The sequence below is a fragment of the Oncorhynchus mykiss genome, chromosome 4 (assembly GCF_013265735.2).
Source record: "Oncorhynchus mykiss isolate Arlee chromosome 4, USDA_OmykA_1.1, whole genome shotgun sequence".
NCBI classification, from domain to species: domain Eukaryota; kingdom Metazoa; phylum Chordata; class Actinopteri; order Salmoniformes; family Salmonidae; genus Oncorhynchus; species Oncorhynchus mykiss.
The window spans coordinates 4,315,162-4,336,533 of record NC_048568.1 but is presented as its reverse complement, the minus strand read 5'-3'; the positions used below and the strand labels follow the sequence as shown (position 1 = coordinate 4,336,533).

Genomic DNA, 21,372 nt, shown 5'->3' with positions numbered 1-21,372 from the left:
GGATGTGAGGACGTAGGTCCGATGTCAGAATGGTTCAGATAATAACTACAGAACGAAGATAACCTCTGCGTGAGCTTTGGTTGCGAATGGTATGAACTTTGAACTCTTATTCACTACAGAAGTGATACCTCCTAGTCGTTGAGTTAGCAACAGCATGTGCAAACGTGGGCTAGGAAAGAACAGACAGAGTATGCCGTCTACCACACAACGACGTTACTACAATGTATTCAATTTACCACCAGAGACATTCTTCAAACGACTCTGTTGGGCAACACGGCCTTCCATCTATCACCAAACTACCGAAGCGCAGCTCAGAGTAAATATTTATTGCATTTTCCTTTTCCAAATGGGCGGTAATTTAGAATGCATAAGATACTTTATTTACGACAGAGACATCGCTTCTTCCTTTGTTCTTCAGTCTTCCCGCTCTTTCACTCAAACCCAACCCCCCCTTTTCTTTGTGTAACCAGCTGTCATATCTGTTCCGTCCACTAGGGATGTTTTCCTTTATGACGTAATTTGTAATCAGGGTATGATTCATTCTGTGTATATGTAATTCTGTGTAATTAGTTAGGTATTTAGTAAATAAATAATTAAACCCAATTTTGCATTGCTGATTCAACTTGTTAGCCAGGGTTCTTCTCAAACATCCTCACATACAGATTGGCATAATTAGATGCAATTTTTTAAAACTACAATGACCATAATAACCTGAGCGCCTACTTGTCTTGTCTGTGTTTGTTTTACACCTGCTACGTAAAAGAGACCGAAGAATGTGTAACAGTATAGCTTCCGTCCCTCTCCTCACCTCTACCCGAGCTCGAACCAGGGACCCTCTGCACACATCAACAACGGCCTCCCACGAAACATTGTTACCATAGCTATTAGCGCGCACCCCGCTAACTAGCTAGCCATTTCAGATCGGTTAAAAATGCACAATGGTCAATGCTATCTGGGATTCTTGGGACATCCCTACCCTAACACCCACCTTAACCATTTAAAATGTCAACTTCAATGGGCTAGGGACGTCCCAAGGATGTATCTCTACCTGGAAATACATGATCTAAGGGCTTGATAGTTGGTATTCAGCAGTCATAAAGCCTTATTTACTTTAATGAACTACTAAAATAGTGATTTTGTCAGACAGCAGCTCTACACTTTGACTGACTTATCCATTCATATTTCCATCCCTCCTCAGCCTTCCTCTCCTCTGAAGACCCAGTGATGGTGGAGCTCAGTCAGAGAGCTGTTGAGGGACTGGTTAGGAAGAACACTTCTACAGCCAGAGAGGTGAGAGGTCACACATGGTTTAGATGGTAAATATTTATGTCCCCTTAGTGGTTCATCACGTAAGCAAACAGGAATATGTTCCATCATCTATGTTTATTTACATTAGTGCAAATTGTCAACTGATATTGGTGTAGTTTCTCACCCCTTTTGGCTGTATGAAAGTTAATTTCCCCTCAGACAGACACATTTGTTCTTTGTTATTATGAAGGTCATTTGTGTCAAATGTACTTTTCCCCATTCATTCACCCTCTCTCTTTAAATTGTTTATGTATTGTCCGGTGGCTAGACTCAAATTCCGAACACAATGCCTTTCCTGGCAGATCTAAACCTAATGCAGTACATTGTGACTTTTGTGCATCCAGACCTACTGCAGCTTGGAGTACTAAACTCATATACAGTGCCTTGCGAAAGTATTCGGCCCCCTTGCACTTTGCGACCTTTTGCCACATTTCAGGCTTCAAACATAAAGATATAAAACTGTATTTTTTTGTGAAGAATCAACAACAAGTGGGACACAATCATGAAGTGGAACGACATTTATTGGATATTTCGAACTTTTTTAACAAATCAAAAACTGAAAAATTGGGCGTGCAAAATGATTCAGCCCCTTTACTTTCAGTGCAGCAAACTCTCTCCAGAAGTTCAGTGAGGATCTCTGAATGATCCAATGTTGACCTAAATGACTAATGATGATAAATACAATCCACCTGTGTGTAATCAAGTCTCCGTATAAATGCACCTGCACTGTGATAGTCTCAGAGGTCCGTTAAAAGCGCAGAGAGTATCATGAAGAACAAGGAACACACCAGGCAGGTCCGAGATACTGTTGTGAAGAAGTTTAAAGCCGGATTTGGATACAAAAATATTTCCCAAGCTTTAAACATCCCAAGGAGCACTGTGCAAGCGATAATATTGAAATGGAAGGAGTATCAGACCACTGCAAATCTACCAAGACCTGGCCGTCCCTCTAAACTTTCAGCTCATACAAGGAGAAGACTGATCAGAGATGCAGCCAAGAGGCCCATGATCACTCTGGATGTGCAGAGATCTACAGCTGAGGTGGGAGACTCTGTCCATAGGACAACAATCAGTCGTATATTACACAAATCTGGCCTTTATGGAAGAGTGGCAAGAAGAAAGCCATTTCTTAAAGATATCCATAAAAAGTGTTGTTTAAAGTTTGCCACAAGCCACCTGGGAGACACACCAAACATGTGGAAGAAGGTGCTCTGGTCAGATGAAACCAAAATTGAACTTTTTGGCAACAATGCAAAACGTTATGTTTGGCGTAAAAGCAACACAGCTGAACACACCATCCCCACTGTCAAACATGGTGGTGGCAGCATCATGGTTTGGGCCTGCTTTTCTTCAGCAGGGACAGGGAAGATGGTTAAAATTGATGGGAAGATGGATGGAGCCAAATACAGGACCATTTCATACTAAGATGGACCAAGAGTCTGTTGATTGGTCAGTCATTGGGTCCATTTGTTTTGCAATATGTTCAAATCAAGCTTTATTTATACAGCACATTTCAGACATGGATGCAACACAATGGCTTCACAGGAAAAAACAATGAAAATAAAGAGAAATATTTAGTACACAACAAACATAAGAGGATAAAAAACAGAAGAATAACTGAAAGACTAATGAACATTAAGGAAATGCCTTTGATTAAAATATTAACAATTGGATGCAATAGCCAACCCAAAATATAAATTTGTTTTACTACATTGTTTGTTACGTTCCCCATAAAAAAAGTGTTGCTCAAACAGAAGAGGGAACTAACAAAGAGTCACTGACAACAACCACAACTAAAAACAGGTGGGGTTTTACGAGGGGTTCTGAAAGACACAATGGGGGTGTCCCCTGAAAGTTGACCAGTAACAACTGGGACCTAAAAGACACCCACCATGAGACCCACTAAATCTGCCCAAGAAGAAGAAAACAAAAGAAAAACCCACACCAAACTTAAAGACAGGAAACAAACCAAAAAAGTGGCGCAACTAAAGGTGTTGACTCTCCACATCTATCAAAACAACTGGAACACTGTGCCAGACACTCTTAAATAGAACCTGGATCAGCTCAGATGAAACACCTGCCCACTAACAAGATGGACAAGCCAGCACAGGTTTAACACATACTGACGAAAGAGGTGACACCAATCAGTGCGTCCCACGTGCTAACGAGCTATTCGTGCCTCAAAACGTAAATGGAAAAACCAAAACCTGGAACACCTTCCCCCTTAAGACAACAAATAAATCCTATATTTTTGTTGGACAAGTTTGCTCACCACATACAGAAAAAACAACTTCCATTTCACATTATAATCAACTACAATGCTTCACCAATATAAACATGGTGTCTACTGGCTGTCAACAATTAAAAACAAGAAAAAACACTTCTAAATAACATAATAAAATAATATATTTTCTCCTTTTTCTTTCTATAGAATCCTAAAACTCACTAGCTTCTAGAACTAGCTCCTTAATATCTGTAGTAACTTTACCCCTCACTGCGGATCTTCTCTCTCTTTTCAGGGTTCACTCGATAGGCATGTTATAGGATCGGGGGCCCAGTCCCCAATGTCATGCTCTAGTACATTTGGGTTGGCACATCTGAGAATTATCCCTCATATTCTAAAAGCAGTGCAACAATGTCAATATAATTGTACCCAAAATAGTCAGTTGGTTGCATAAATAATTATGATTACTAACTGTTACAAGAAATGTAAATATATCAAAACCAAATGTACTACCCCTTTGTTAATATGTATTGGCAATAATTCACTTAATGGTGAGGCATGGAATAATAAAATATGTATCTTTTGTCAGGCTGAATGTTTGAAATATGAGGTGATTTGAGACATGCTTCTTCAAATTAGCATTTGAAAGTTGTAAAGAAATACTGGTGTGATGTCAGATTGTTAATAAAATTGATTACAGACTAATTTTTCATACTGCGTCCATGTGTATAGGCTGCAAGTACGTTGAAATTAAGTCGTTTTCAAGTCATTCAAAAAAAAAAAAAAAAAGAAAATACATATTTTTAACTTTCAACTAAAACCGAACGTATTTTGGACTTCGGCCATAGTCTTCTTTTCAATTGCATTTTGCTAGGTGGGATATTTCATTGATTTCATTAAACAATTGCTTCATGTATGTATTTTCTGATGTTTGATCAGAAGTCTTTTATCTGAGAATTTCTTGTCACATTTATGACAGCTACAATATTTCCCCCCTGTGTGTGTTCTCTGGTGTATAGTCAGATACCCAGATGTACTAAAACTCTTCCCACATTGACCACAGCTATAAGGTTTTTCTCCTGTGTGTGTTCTCTGGTGCACTGTCAGATGGCCAGATTGAACAAAACTCTTCCCACATTGACCACAGCTGTAAGGTTTCTCTCCTGTGTGTGTTCTCTGGTGCACTGTCAGATCACTAGATTGACTAAAACTCTTCCCACATTGACCACAGCTATAAGGTTTCTCTCCTGTGTGTGTTCTCTGGTGTACAATTAGATGGCTAGATGTACCAAAACTCTTCCCACATTGATGACAGCTAAAAGGTTTCTCTCCTGTGTGTGTTCTCTGGTGTACAATTAGATGGCTAGATGTCGTACAACTCTTCCCACATTGATAACATATATAAGGTTTCTCTCCTGTGTGTATTCTCTGGTGCACAATCAGGCTTTCTGGTTGAGTAAAACTCTTCCCACATTGACTACAGCTATAAGGTTTCTTTCCTGTGTGTATTCTCTGGTGCACCATCAAGGAGTTTGACACAGTAAATTTCTTCCCACATTGATCACAGCTAAAAGGTTTCTCTCCTGTGTGTGTTCTCTGGTGTACAATTAGATGGCTAGATGTAGTACAACTTTTCCCACATTGATAACAGCTATAGGATTTATCTCCTGTGTGTGTTTTCTGGTGTGATTTCAGGCTGCTTGAATCAGTAAATCTCTTCCCACATTGATCACAGCCAAAAGATTTCTCTCCAGTGTGAATTCTTTGATGTATTTTAAGGTCTCCTGAAGAGTTGAATCTCTTCCCACAGTCAGAGCAGCAATGACATTTCTTCCCGGTGGGTCTCTGTTGGTGTTTCTTGAGGTGTTCTGATTTGGAGAGACTCTGATCTGCCTTGTCAGCTTCATGATGTTGTTGAGACTCCCCAGAGGACCCGAGATAATTAAGTCTCTCTCCTGTGTGAACAACAAAGTCAAACAGATGGTTAGAAGCCCACAACAACAAAAAATCCACTGTTTATTTGAGGTAAAAGGTGATGCCCAGAGTATACCCATGAAGTTGTACAACAATTGACGTCTGTTAAATTATTTGACAATTAAGACAGTCAAGTTAGCATCATTTTGTCTTGTTTTCACATTAGTGGTAACTAGAATTAAGTTAGTAAAGTTGTTGACATCCTAAGCAGTGCGCCAGATGACTTTTGGTCTCCAATATTGGCCACTTTCTGTTTGCTAAAATTGCGGCACGAGGGCGATGCGCACACAATTTGATTGCAGAAACGCCTCCCTGTTATTGAGCAAAATTGGTGAGCGAAGATTTTAGTTTTCACAATGTCTCAGGAGTGCTACTCAAGGAAATTCACATTAAGATCTGTGCCTATTCACTAATTCACCACTGTGGGGGAAAACTCAGGGGAGTTCTCATAGGCTGACAGCAAAAAATAGCCTCCATTTGCAGGTTGCTTATGAGTGCATTTCACATTACTGTTGGATTATAATTGTGAGGCTCGTTTGAATGTCCTGCTGAATATAATGTTTATGTTATTGTTGCAAATCAACTGGGGTAGGGGGCAGTATTGGGTAGCTTGGATGAAAAACGTGCCCAAATTAAGCTGCCTGCTACTCAGCCGTAAAAGCTAGAATATGCATATAATTAGTACATTTGGATAGAAAACTCTCTGAAGTTTCTAAAACTGTTTGAATGATGTATGTGAGTATAACAGAACTCATATGGCAGGCAAAAACCTGAGAAAAAAATCCAACCAGGAAGTGGGAAATCTGAAGTTTGAAGTTTTTCAACTCAGCCCCTATTGAAGATACCATGGGATATTAGTTATGTTTCACTTCCCAAGGCTTCCACTAGATATCAACAGGATTTAGAAACAGTTTTGAGGATTCTACAGTAAAGGAGGGGCTCATAAGGGCTCTTTGAGTGAGTGGTCTGGCAGAGTGCCACAGCCTCGGTTTGGCGCGCTCACGTGAAAGGTAGCTACGTTCCACTTCATTTGTACAGACTGTAAACTCAGATTTTTTTATATAAATATTAACTTTATTAAACAAAACATACATGTATTGTGTAACATGAAGTCCTATGAGTGTCATCTGATGAAGATCATCAGAGGTTAGTGATTCATTTTATCTCTATTTCTGCTTTTTGTGATTCCTCTCTTTGGCTGGAAAAATGGCTGTGTTTTTCAGTGGCTTGGTGGAGACCTAACAATCGTTTGTGGTGCTTTCGCTGGTAAATCCTTTTTGAAATCAGACACTGTGGCTGGATTAATGAGAATTGTATCTTTAAAATGGTGTAAAATACTAGTATGCTTGAGGAATTGTAATTATGAGATTTTTGTTGTTTTGAATTTGGTGCCCTGCACTTTCACTGGCTGTTGCGGGGGGGGGGGGGGGGGGGGGGGTTTCGCTAGGGGAACGGGGTTCCCAGTCCTTGACAGGTTTTAATACTTAAAAAAACACATAAAATGCTATTTGGCTAGCTTTGCCATCAGCCTGACAATGAGTGTTTGTCTACTAAGTGTTAACCGAATTGGACCCATAACTTCATCTAACAACAACACAGACCTACTGTAGGAGCCATAACTTCACCTAATATTAACATAGACCTACTGTAGGACCCATAACTTCAACTAACAACAACAGACCTACTGTAGGACCCATAACTTAACCTAACAACAACATAGACCTACTGTAGGACCCATAACTTAACATAACAACAACATAGACCTACTGTAGGACCCATGACTTCACCTCACATTAACAAAGACCTACTGTAGGACCCACAACTTCACCTAACAACATAAACCTACTGTAGGACCCCTAACTTCACCTAACAACATAAACCTACTGTAGGACCCCCTAACTTCACCTAACAACATAAACCTATTGTAGGACCCATAACTTCACCTAACAATAACATAGACCTACTGTAGAACCCATAACTTCACCTAACAATAACATAGACCAACTGTAGAACCCATAACTTCACCTAACAATAACATATACCTACTGTAGGACTCATCATTTCAACTAAGAACAACATAGATCGACTGTAGGACTCATAGCTTCAACTAACAACATAGACCTAATGTAGGAACCATAACTTCACCTAACAACAATATAGCACAACTGTAGGACCCATAACTTCACCTAACATAGACCTACTGTAGGACCCCATAACTTCACCTAACAACAACATAGACCTACTGTATAACCCATGACTTCACCTCACAATAACAAAGACCTACTGTAGGACCCACAACTTCACCTAACAACAAAAACCTACTGTAGAACCCATAACTTTACCTGACAATAACATAGACCTACTGTAAGGACCATAACTTCAACTAAGAACAACATAGACCTACTGTAGGACCCATAACGTCACCTAACAACAACATAGACCTACTGTAGGACCCATAACTTCACCGAACAACAAATAGACCTACTGTAGGACCCCATAACTTTACCTAACAATAACATAGACCTACTGTAGAACCCATAAATTCACCTAACAATAACATAGATCTGCTGTAGGACTCATAGCTTTAACTAACAACAACATAGACCTTCTGTAGGAGCCATAACTTCACCTAACAACAACAAAGAACAACTGTAGGACCCATAACGTCACCTGACAACAACATAGATCTACTGTAGGAGCCATAACTTCACCTAACAATAACTGTGGAAGGACCACCAGAGGGCAGGCTGGGCTCACGGATAGTAGCCCAACAAGGCATGGGAGACAAGGTAACCAGAGGCAATTAAGCACAGCTGACGGTACTAATGACATATTCTCCTTCCCCTATAAGAGAGAGAATGGAACCAGCAGAGAGAAGAGGGGAAAACTATCTTTGGAAGATGGCCACCGAGACAGAGGAGCTATCCAGGAAGAACCACTAAGACGGTGACAATCCCGTGACTTTTGTTGTAGTTTAAAGATAATCCTATTGTGTTCCTGTTTCATCTGGAGAAGAAGATGTATGTTTTTCCTTGGAAGATTTCCATTGATTATGTTGGAGTGTTTGTGTTGACCAAATGCCCTCAATAGAGAACTGTGTTCAAGAAAACCTACTCTTGACTCGTTTATTCCACCTTCCCGCTTTAGAGTGATGCCCAATTACTTGGTCCGCTCACATAACATAGAGCTAATATAGGACCCAGAACTTCACCTAACAACAACATAGATCGACTGTAGGACTCATAGCTTCAACTAACAACACAGACCTACTGTAGGACCCATAACTTCAACTAACATAGACCTACTGTAGGACCCCATAACTTCACCTAACAATAACATAGACCTACTGTAGGAGCCATAACATCATCTAACAACAACATAGATCTACTGTAGGACCCATGACTTCACCTCACAATAACAAAGACCTACTGTAGGACTCAAAACTTCAACTAAGAACAACAGACCTACTGTAGGACCCATAACTTCAGCTAAAAACAACATAGACCTACTGTAGGACCCATAACAATAACATAGACCTACTGTAGGACCCATGACTTCACCTCACAATAACAAAGACCTACTGTAGAACCCACAACTTCATCTAACAACATAAACCTACTGTAGGACACTCTTGACCCAAACTGCTACAGACCTATATCTATCCTACCATGCCTTTCTAAGGTCTTCGAAAGCCAAGTCAACAAACAGATTACCGACCATTTCGAATCTCACCATACCTTCTCTGCTATGCAATCTGGTTTCAGAGCTGGTCATGGGTGCACCTCAGCCACGCTCAAGGTCCTAAACGATATCTTAACCGCCATCGATAAGAAACATTACTGTGCAGCCATATTCATTGATCTGGCCAAGGCTTTCGACTCTGTCAATCACCACATCCTCATCGGCAGACTCGGCAGCCTTGGTTTCTCATATATAGACTTGTTTATACTGTATTATTGACTGTATGTTTGTTTTACTCCATGTGTAACTCTGTGTCGTTGTATGTGTCGAACTGCTTTGCTTTATCTTGGCCAGGTCGCAATTGTAAATGAGAACTTGTTCTCAACTTGCCTACCTGGTTAAATAAAGGTGAAATAAATAAATAAATAGCTTCAACTAACAACAACATAGACCTACTTTAGGACCCATAACTTCACCTAACAACAACATAGACCTAGGTATATGTTGTTAGGTGAAGTTATGGGGTCCTACAGTAGGTCTACGTTGTTGTTAGGTGAAGTTATGGGCTCCTACAGTAGGTCTATGTTGTTGTTAGGTGAAGTTATGGGTCCTACAGTAATGTCTGTTGTTGTTAGGTGAAGTTATGGCTCCTACAGTAGGTCTATGTTGTTGTTAGGTGAAGTTATGGGTCCTACAGTAATGTCTGTTGTTGTTAGGTGAAGTTATGGCTCCTACAGTAGGTCTATGTTGTTAGGTGAAGTCATGGGGTCCTACCCATAACTTCACCTAACAACAACATAGACCTACTGTAGGACCCAAAACTTCACCTAACAACATATACCTAGGTCTATGTTATTGTTAGGTGAAGTTATGGGTTCTACAGTAGGTGTATGTTATTGCTAGGTGAAGTTATGGGTCCTACAGTAGGTCTATGTTGTTGTTAGTCCTAATGTAGAACCCATAACTCCACCTAACAATAACATAGACCTAATGTAGGACCCATAACGTCACCTATGTTGTTGTTAGATGAAGTTAGGGGTTCTACAGTAGGTCTATGTTGTTAGGTGAAGTTATGGGGTCCTACACTAGGTCTATGCTGTTGTTAGGTGAAGTTATGGGTCCTACAGTAGGTCTATGTTGTTCGGTAAAGTCATGGGGTCCTACCCATAACTTCACCTAACAACAACATAGACCTACTGTAAGGACCCAAAACTTCACCTAACAACATAGACCTACTGTTGGACCCATAACTTCACCTAACAATAACATAGACCTACTGTAGAACCCACCCACCAACTAGAACCTGCCCACCAACTATAAACATCAATTTGTTAGGGATGTTGGAACCAACGTGGAGCACGGCATAACTGTATTTACCAGAGTAATGAATGAAGAACAACTTTGGTTGTTGTTGCATGTCGTGATGTTTGTCATGCGACTGGCATTCAGAAAATGATTTCCTGGATCAGCTGATGATAGTTGAACATGTGACAACTAAATAGCTACAGTATTAAGAATGTCTAATTATTGAAGAACGACGTTAATGACGGTATCCATGTGGGTGTTGTCAATAAAGTTAAGGTGACTCTCGGTTTGAATCATTGGATTTAGCAAACTCTGAAATGTAGGATTTCTGTGCCCATGAAGACTGTTTTCCCAGCGTAACATAAAGAGACAATAAATGTTACGTAGGTAGAGTGCATTTAAGAGATCTGAATACAAGAAAACTGTCCGACAGCAAGATCCAGTATTTAAGTTAATCATATGACAAACGTAACGTTATGACTATAACTAATGTTCCCTGAAGGAAGTGCAACCTACTATTAAATACGCCCCTCGCTGGAAGCCCCGCCTTCCACAGGTGATGAGCGTGAGGCTCGGATTTATTCCTTCAATTTAATACCGCTCTTTCCCTCCTTCAGGGAACAGTAATTATAGTCATAAAGTCACGCTCCCTTTCAGTCGGTCAACTTCGGTACAACATTGTATTGGGAAATACAATCACTCCTCATGCCGACCCAAACGGATACTAAATGAAGTGGCCTATGGCAGACCACCCAGACCTGATCCCGCAAGATACGTCAGTTTTGTCAATTTATTCATTGTCTTTTGTTTGAAACACTCCTGTCAATGTTGAGTAAGGACGCACACCTGATTACCCATATAGAAGTAGGACTAGTCTACCTGTCCTGCGCACAAATGTAGGCCTATAAATGTGCCCCGACCAGAAACCAAAACATAAGTTTGTATCTCCAACCCTCAAAACTGTAAATAAATAAATAAAATGTGTAGCCTGGATGTCAGACCCCCAACCCTCCAAACTGTAAATAAATAAATAAAATGTATAGCCTTGAAATCTTGCTCAAAACTATCATTTTGACCTTATGGATGGCCAGTCCTTGTATTCATAGTGTAGTGAATTCAGGGGGTAGCCCTGAGCTGAACTCAAACCTGGGTCCAGTGACTGTCAAGCCAACACCTTATAACTGTTACGCCAAGATGTCTGAACTTCTTGATGAGGTCGCTAGGTTTTGGGTTATGGTTGCTACAATAGCTACACTTCTCGGGGCGGCAGGGTAGCCTAGTGGTTAGAGCGTTGGACTAGTAACCGGAAGGTTACCCCCGAGCTGACAAGGTACAAATCTGTCATTCTGCCCCTGAACAGGCATTTAACCCACTGTCATTGAAAATAAGAATTTGTTCTTAACTGACTTGCCTAGTTAAATAAAGTCTATTGGGAGCCATTTTGTTGCTGTTTAAACCTTAAGTTGTCCCCTTAAAAAAGCCACAAAAATCTATCTGCAGTTGAAACATAACAAAGCTGTCATTCCACCACTGTTTTGGTAAAAAGATGATGGGGTTGGAGAAATGTAACTACTCTCAAATTCATAGACAGACCTATGGATGCAAGGACTGACTATCCATGATATCAATATTATAGATTTGACCATGTTGAGGCTATACAGTGTTGATTTACATTGTTTCTAAACATTGGAGTAAAAAAAAGCTTATTTGGGGTTCTGATGGGGTACAACAGGTGAACTAAGCTCATGAGGCATGTGTTATATTCTTCAAGAATCAATGGCTAGAAATAAATCATTTAAAAGTCCAAATATGGATGTAACAATTGCAGATTTCCGCTTTAACACCACACATCAGTTCAACAACTGCAGAGTTTGTGCCTCTGTATTTAAGACTGTACTTACTAGTATTAACCAGGCCCCGGTTTCCAAAAACCATCTTATGGTTAAATTCATCGTTAGAACCACTGGCCTTAAGATGCCTTTGGGAAACCGGGCCCAGATATCCAGTTTCCTCCTCCTCCTTTATGGATGTGAAGGTCATCTCCCCATCCTCCTCTTTCACTCCATAAACTGCATCCTCCTCTTTCTCGGCCGCCTCTTCTTTTACTGTAACATCCTCTTCCTCCTCTTTCACTCTGAACGCATCTTCCTCTTCTTTCACTGAAACATCTTTCTCTTCTTCTTCTTCTTTCACTGTAACAGTCTCATCCTCTACTTGTTTTTGTTTTGTAACATCCTCCTCTTCCACGAGAGTTTCTTTCTCTGTCCAGCAGGCCTCGTCTTCTTTAGCAGGAGGAGAGTAGCTTAGTAAGCTCATGGTCGGGGATGTTAGCTAGTTAGCATTAGCAACTAGACTAGTGCTAATTTAACCAGCCAGCTAGCTACTTACAACGTAAATATTAAATTAAATGGGGTAGCTAGTTGTTTCCACATAAGTATGTTTAAATCATAGTGGCAAATAAACCACGAAATTGTCTAAAGAACTCGAATGTTCCGAATTTGTTGGCTAGCGAGCTACCAAGGTGGCTGCAGTTGTTGAAGAAGCGTTCCGTCCACTAAATAATACGTCACACTACAAACATCGCCTGAAAGACACTGCCTGGAGGGAGTTAACGCAGTTGAGGAGGGAAAACTTTCTTTCTTCTTCATTGAATTATAATATTATAAAGCAGTTTCGGGAAACGTTATTTTCTCTCAATTAAATATGAATATTATATCAACACGTACAAAGAGCAACAAGTGTTGTTTGATTAGTTCAGATTTTTTATGATAATTTAAAACAAACTTAACCTCTACTCCACATCTGTATTTCTGATTCAGTCAAATAACAAGATATCAAAATAAGCACCTAGTTATTGATACCCTTGATAAAGGTTAGCTAAAATTACTGTATGAAATAAAAAATAAAAAATCTTCCAGCAAGACACATCAACATAAACAAAGAAATTGTTATTTGAAAACATGGGTGGCAATAATCCAGACCCCTAGCTTTTGAGAATTACATGTTAAGCTATATATCTTTCTCTGAGCAATTGTATTAGTATAAAATAATATAATTTCCCTTTATTTTGGTGTAACAATACATCATGTAGATCTAAATAATGAACAGACTGGGTCTATACTGCTCCTACATGATGTAACAACACAGTGCATTCGGAAAGTATTCAAACCCCTTCACTTCTCCCACATTTTGTTACGTTACAGCCTTATTCTAAAAAATTAAAATAATTAAATACTCAATCTATACACAATACCACATAATGGCAAACCAAAAACACATTTTTAGATTTTTTTGCTAATTTATTCAAATAAGCTAAAAAATCTACATAAGTATTCAGACCATTTACTACGTACTTTGTTGAAACACCTTTGGCAGCGATTACATCCTCGAATCTTCTGGAGTATGACCCTACAAGCTTGGCACAGCTGTATTTGGGGAGTTTCTCCCATTGTTCAATATTTGTCAGGTTGGATGGGGAGCGTCGCTGCACATTTATTTTCAGTTCTTCGATCAGGTTCAAGTCCAGGCTCTGGCTTGGCCACTCAAGGACATTCAAAGACTTGTCCCGTAGCAACTCCTGCGTTGTCTTGGCTGTGTGCTTAGGGTCGTTGTCCTGTTGGAAGGTGAGCTTTTGCCCCAGTCTGAGGTCCTGACCGCTCTGGAGCAGGTTTTCATCAAGGATCTCTCTGAATGTCAAGGATCTCTCTGAATGGCCTTGAGTGGCCAAGCCAGAGCTTGTTCATCTTTGCCTCGACCCTGACTAGTATCCCAGTCCCTGCCGCTGAAAATCATCCCCACAGCCTGATGCTGTGCCAGGTTTACGCCAGATGTGACGCTTGGCATTCAGGCCAGAGTTCAATCTTGGATTCATCAGACCAGGGAAACTTGTTTTTCATGGTCAGAGTCCTTTAGGTGCCTTTTGGCAAACTCCAAGCAGGCTGTCATGTGCTTTTCACCTAGGAGTGGCTTCCGTCTGGCCACTCTACCATAAAGCCCTGATTGGTGGAGTGCTGCAGAGAGGGTTGTCCTGGAAGGTTCTCCCATCACAGAGGAACTCTAGAGCTCTGTCAGAGTGACCATTGGGTTTTTGGTTACCTCCCTGACCAATGCCCTTCTCCGCCGATTGCTCAGTTTGGCCGGGTGGCCAGCTCTGGGAAGAGTCTTGGTGGTTCCAAACTTCTTCCATTAAAGAATGATGGTGACCACTGTGTTCTTGGGGACCTTCAATGCTACAGACATTTTTTGGTACCATTCCCCGATCTGTGCTTCGACACAATCCTATCTCATAAATCTATGGACAATTTATTCGACCTCATTCCTTGGCGTTTGCTCTGACGTGCATTGTCAACTGTGGGACCTTTATAGACAGGTATAATCATAAACAATATGATTTCATGTGGCACGAAACAAAAACACAAATTCTCAGTCAAAAATATAAGTCATAATACAGCCTTTCTATTCTCTCATGTGGTTTCAAGTTCTGACGGAAAATGTCCTTCCATACAGAGAGAGAGCAGTGGTAGGACTTTTTCGGTGTGTGTCTTCTTATGCACCTTCAGGCTCCTTAACCAGGTAAAGGAAAATCAACACTGGAAGCATTGGAAAGGCTTTTCTCCTGTGTGTATCCTCTCATGAGCTTGTAGATCCCATAACTGAATAAAACTCATTCCACAGTGGGAACAGCGATTTTCTCCAGTGTGTATTCTCTCACGTTTTTTCAGGTTAACTAAAATGGTAAGTCTTTTCACACTGGGAACATTGGAAAGGCTTATCTCCTGTGTGTATCCTCTCATGCTTTTTCAGGTTAGTTAACCCGGTGAAACTCTTTTCACACTGTCACGGCTGATTTCCTCCTCTTCGTCTCCCCCCCCCCCCCCCCCCCCCAAAGGTGTGGACTCCCGGCCGCACACCTAAACCTATAGGGGAGGGTCTGGTGGATGTCTGTCCATGGTGGAGGCTTTGGCGCAGGACGTGGACCAACCACACCATAGTCTTTGTCCCCTTTAGTCTCTTAGTAGGAACGGCGACCCTCGCCGTCAACCTAGGCTTGGCTACCCTACTAAATGGCCCCACTGGACTGAGGGGCAGCTCGGGACTCAGGGGCAACTCCGAACTGAGGGGCAGCTCGGAACTGAAGGGCAGCTCGGGACTGAGGGGCAGCTCCCGACTGAGGGGCAACTCCGGACTGAGGGGCAGCTCCGGACTGAGGGGCAGCTCCGGACTGAGGGGCAGCTCCGGACTGAGGGGCAGCTCCGGACTGAGGGGCAGCTCAGGACTGAGGGGCAGCTCAGGACTGAGGGGCAGCTCAGGACTGAGAGGTAGCTCAGGACTGAAGGGCAGCTCCGGACTGAAGGGCAGCTCCGGCCTGGCTGACGACTCTGGAAGATCCTGGCTGACTGGCGGCTCTGGCAGATCCTGGTTGACTGGCGGCTCTGGCAGATCCTGGCTGACTGGCGGCTCTGGAAGATCCTGGCTGACTGACGACTCTGGCGGATCCTGGCGGATCTGCCGGATCCTGGCTGGCTAGCGGATCCTGGCTGACTGGCGGCTCTGGCGGATCCTGTCTGACTGGCGGCGCTGGCGGCTCCTTGCAGACTGGTGGCTCTGACTCTAGCAGCTCTGGACAGGCGGGAGACTCTAGCAGCTCTGGACAGGCTGGAGACTCTAGCAGCTCTGGACAGGCGGGAGACTCTAGCAGCTCTGGACAGATATGAGAATCTAGTTCAGACGAAGAGGAGGAAATCAGCCGTGACACCTTACTCCATTTGTACACACTGTATATAGGTTTTTCTGTTGTGTTATTGTCTGTACTTTTCTTTATCCCATGTGTAACTATTTGTTGTTTTTGTCGCACTGCTTTGCTTTATCTTGGCCAGGTCGCAGGTGTAAATTAGAACTTGTTGTCAACTGGCCTACCTGGTTAAATGAAGGTGAAATAAAATCAAGCTTTATTTATTCAGCACATTTCAGACATGGATTTAAAACAATGGCTTCACAGAAAAAACAACAAATAAAAAACAATGTAATAAACAAATATTTAGTACACAACAAACAGAAGACTAACAACTGAAAGACTAATGAGCACCCTAAGGAAATTCCATTGATTAAAATATTAATCGGATGTAAAATCCAACCCAAAATAATAAGCTTGTTTTTTAGGAGGGGTTCTGAAAGACACTATGAGGGTGTCCACTGAAAATTGACTAGTAACAACAACTGGGACCTAAAGGACACCCACCATGAGACCCACTAAATCTGCCCAAGAAGAGGAAAACAAAAGAAAAACCCACACCAAACTTAAAGACAGGAAGTAAACCAGAAAGGTGGTTAAAATAATGTATTACAATCAATACCATTCATACTATTACAAAATCATAATTCTCATTCATTCTTAATTAATTGTATTTACAAAAACATCAAACAAAAACAAACCTCAGGGGAGCATCGTCCCTCCCCGTCATACCTAACCAATACCTAACCCTTTCCCTATCTCCCCTTCCCTAATCTATCCCCTTACCAAACTCACTCTAACACTCCCAGCCCTAAACCCCCTTTCCACCTCTCCCGTGCCGCATGCTTCCCCCACTTCCTCTCCTCCCTCTTCATCTTCCCCCTCAAATCACCTTCCACCCTTCTCACTATCCCTTCCACCCCCCAATCTCTCCCTGTCTTGACTAAATTCTGCCTGGCTTCCCACAGTCCCTTTTTAAAGAGACTCATGAGAAGCCACAGCAGAAACCTGTCCCTATCCGTTCCCTTTGCTCTCCCTACGCCTCTCTCTAGCCTAGCCCATGTCAAAACAAAATCACTCCTAACCACACCTAGCATTACCCGTGCCCTAGCCCAGACTAGTCCGGCAAAGGCACAGTCCCAAAAGGCATGGCGCAAAGTCTCCTCCCTGCCACAAGAGGATCTTGGACAGGTGGGGGATTGCACCAAACTATACCGGTACAAGATGGCACGTACCGGCAAGCACTTATGGAGGCCCAACCAATTCAGGTCCTTGAACCTATTGTCCAGGCCCCGCGCCTGCACTCCCTCCCAGACCACTGACGAGATGCCCGCTACAGGCGCAGGACTCCCTGCCTGCCTGACCTCCTCGTACAGGTGCCTGTGGTCTAAACCTACTCGGGCAACTTCAACCTCGGGGTGCACTTGGCCGCATGGCCAAAATGCCAAGGCAGCCACCCGAGGACCCGCGTTAGACCACACCATTACGCTTCTCGCCTTATACGAGAAGAACACCCGCAGGAGGTAACCGGACGGGTGTATAACCGGACGAGCAAGCTCCGTCAACAAGAAAGAAACAAAAATGGCGTCCAGCTTGAGGGGGAAATGTGGTACCCCCCTACCTCCCTCCCCGATGGGACAGATCATGCGTGCCCTGGCGACCCACTCGCACCTGCCACTCCACATAAACTGAAACACAAGCCTCACTAGAGGCCTCCTCAGACAAGCCGGCAATGGATAGATGTATGCCACATACAAAAGAGACGGCAACACATCCACCTTTAGGACCAGGACTTTGCCCATAAAAGACAAATACCTAGCCTTCCACATTGCTAGCTTCCTCTGTACCACTGCGATACGCATGTTCCAGTTTAGCGTCGCTGAGCCGGAGGTCTCAAAATTAACCCCGAGAATCCTCAGGGCCCCTTCACAGAGAGATAACCCCCCAGGCACATCCGTTCTACCGCGCCATCTTCCGAAAAACTTGACGGAAGACTTTGCATGGTTCAGAACTGCTCCCGACGCTCGGGTGAAATCCCCAAAGATGGCAAGGGACCTTGTCAGGCACGAGTCCTTGCACAACAGCAAGGAAGTGTCGTCGGCGTACTGCGTCATCTTAACACGCAGCCCACCGCTTCCAGGGATCAACAAGCCTTCCACCCCTGTGTCTGCCCTAATGGCAGCCCCCAGAGGCTCCATGTACAGAACGAAGAGGAGAGCCGAGAGTGGGCATCCCTGCCTGACCCCAGATGAGAGGTCAAAAACATCACCTAAGTGACTATTTACACTAACTCGACACCCCGCTCCGACATATAAAGTACGGATCCATCCTATAAACTTCTCCCCAAATCCTAATCTACCTAACACCCTGAATAGAAAAGATCTATTCACGCGATCAAAAGCTTTCGCCTGATCTAGCGCTGCTACCATTAAAGGCAGCCCTCTATCTTCAACCCAAGCAATGGAATCCCTGATCAACTGTAGGTTCCATCTTATAGAGCGGCCCTCTACCCCGCACGTCTGATCCTCGTGGACGACGTAGGGAAGGGCTGTGCGCAACCGGTCTGCTAAAACCTTTGCAAGAATCTTGTAATCTACGCACAGCATGGTCAATGGCCGCCAGTTGCCAAGGTCAGTTGCTTCCACCTTCTTATAAAGAAGTGACAGCACACCAACAGCCATTGATCCCCCCGGGACCCCCGTCTCAAGGATGGCCTTCAAGACTTCGAGAACCACTGGTCCAAGTATACCCCAAAACTTGAGGTAAAACTCAGCCGGCAGCCCATCCATCCCAGGCACCTTCCCTTTTCCCATCCTCCTAAGAGCGCTCTCAACCTCTTCTAGTGAGATCTGGGCCTCCATCACGTCTCTAATGTCCTCTGGCAACCGCCGGGACAAGTGTTCTAAAAACACGTTTCCCTGCTCTACATCTATTTCCCTTTCCTTAAATAAACCTTGGAAATGATCAGTTGTCACCCTGACCATTTCCTCTGGTTTACTTACTATACTACCATTTTCTTCCCTAACTCCCTTCATTACCTTCCTACTCTGTCTGGCCCTAACCGACTTAAAGAACATAGCGGAACAAGTCTCATTATGTTCTAGAAAGCCACTATGCGCACGTTCCAGGAAAGCTCGAGCCTTCTGCTCCTGCAGCTCCCTGAGCTGCGCCTTTAGGGCTGCGAATCTCTCCCAGTCAATCGACCCGCCGAGGTTGCCTGCCTCGTACTCGAGTTCAATTAACCTTTGGATACGATCCACCTCCCTCCTTTCCTCCCTTTTTTTCCTTCTACAATATCCTATTATAAAAGCCCTTATCCTCCCCTTGACTAAATCCCACCACTCTAACACCCCCTCGCACATGGACCGGAGGCCGTCAAGCCTCCGAAAGAAACAAAAAAATGCGTCAACGAAAGCCTGCTCCTCCAGTATATCCCGATCTAACTTCCAGTACCCCCTACCGAAGAGGCAGACTGGCGACCCCACCTGCAGGAACACCCCGTCGTGATCCGTGAAGAAAACAGGCAACAGCCGCCCAGACAACTGACCCAAAGACCTGGATACAAAAATGTAGTCGAGCCTCCGCGCAACCCCCCTGGAGTTGCGCCATGTAGGACCGACCATTGCCGGAGTAGTGTGCAGGCCACCATCAACTAGACCATGGCAAGCCATTAGCCCAGAGATGGCACCTGCACTGCTATCACCGCCTACCCCTAAATCTATATTAAAGTCTCCTCCTATCACCAAGTGCCTGTTTGTAACACACAGGGGCGCCAGACAGTCCACCATCTCCCTTCTGTCTGCCGCCACCTGTGGCCCATACACCCCAATTAACCTATATCTAGCTTCTCTAAACTTAACATCTATCCCCAAAACTCTACCCTGCATTATTACAAAAGTGTTCTCTATTTTAACCTCTCTATGCCCACACAAAATCCCTACTCCTGTTGAGTGCACCCCTCCTATGCCCCAAAAAGATTCCCCCTTATCCCACTCCCTCTTAAATCTACACACATCCCCACCATCCCTCAGGTGAGCCTCCTGTAAAAAACAGAAATCAAACCCCACACCCTCTAAATAACAAAAAACCGCCCTCCTTTTAACATTATCCCTTAACCCCCTAACATTTAGACTAAAAAAAGAAACAGAAATATTCATTTAATTATTTACAACAGATAAAAACCCCAAAACCCAAAGAAAAACCAGGAGACTCACCCGATGCTCCCCTGGTCCATCTCCACCGGCGGGGACGTCCTCTCCTCTCCTGACGCCCCCCCGTCCTCCATCCCAACCCATGATCCAGGCAGTGTGTTGGGTCCTCCCTCCCCACCTACCATCCCCCCCTCCCTGTTTGCCTCGGGGCTGCATATAGGGGACCCCATCTCCCCAAACAGGAGTTGGGATCCCTCTAGCAAACAACCCACCGACCCCTCACTAGAGTCATCCACTAAAATGCAAGGGGCTGAGGCAAACCGGGAGGACAAATTACCCTCCCCTCCCCCCCTCCCCCTCCACACCCCCCTCCCTCTCACTTCCTGCCAAGCTCCCCCTCTTTATCCCTTTCTTCTTTGGTGAAGGAGGTAGCGGGGAGACACAACGTCCCATCCCCGCTAACCCCTCCACCAAATCCCTCATTTCGACCTCGAGGAAGCCTGGCAGGCTGTCCCCCCACTCCTTCCCCCCCATCTCCCCCCTCCCACCCCCTCCCCTCCCACATCCACTCCTCCCTCCTTCTCCGTCACTGTCCCCCTTCCCTCTTCCACTCCTTCTCGTACCACTGTCCCCTTCTCCCTCTTCTCAGCTCCTCCACCTTCTTCCGTCCCCTTTTTCTTCTCTCCTTCTGTTCCATTCTTTTCTTCTCCTCGCCTCTTTCTTCCCACCTCATCCTTCTTCCCATCTTCTTCCTGCGCCGTCTTTTCCCCTGTGCCATCCATGCAATCCACACGTGTCCTTTCTTTCCTCCACCCATCCCCCGCCCCCCCCCAGCTGCAGATGCGTATGACCTGTGACGAGCCGGGCAATCACGCCACAGGTGTGCTCTTGAGCCACACCCGTGTCAAGCCTTGGGCTCGTCACACTCCTTGGCCTCGTGCTCTTCCGACCCACAAAAACGACATTTCTTGGCGCTGCACGAGGCCAGGATATGGCCG

At 43.9% G+C, this 21,372-nt stretch overlaps 1 protein-coding gene across 1 annotated transcript; it reads right to left on the bottom strand.

Annotated features, from left to right (window-relative positions):
• Nucleotides 1-2,782: 2,782 nt before the first annotated feature.
• Nucleotides 2,783-13,054, bottom strand: LOC110521977 (zinc finger protein OZF-like). Its single transcript, XM_036975489.1, has 2 exons — nt 12,394-13,054; nt 2,783-5,487 (listed from the first exon to the last, which is right to left on the bottom strand). Exons 1-2 carry the CDS (start codon nt 12,806-12,808, stop codon nt 4,442-4,444), a joined length of 1,461 nt encoding a protein of 486 aa, XP_036831384.1. The 5' UTR covers nt 12,809-13,054; the 3' UTR covers nt 2,783-4,441.
• Between the last annotated feature and the right edge of the window lie 8,318 nt (nt 13,055-21,372).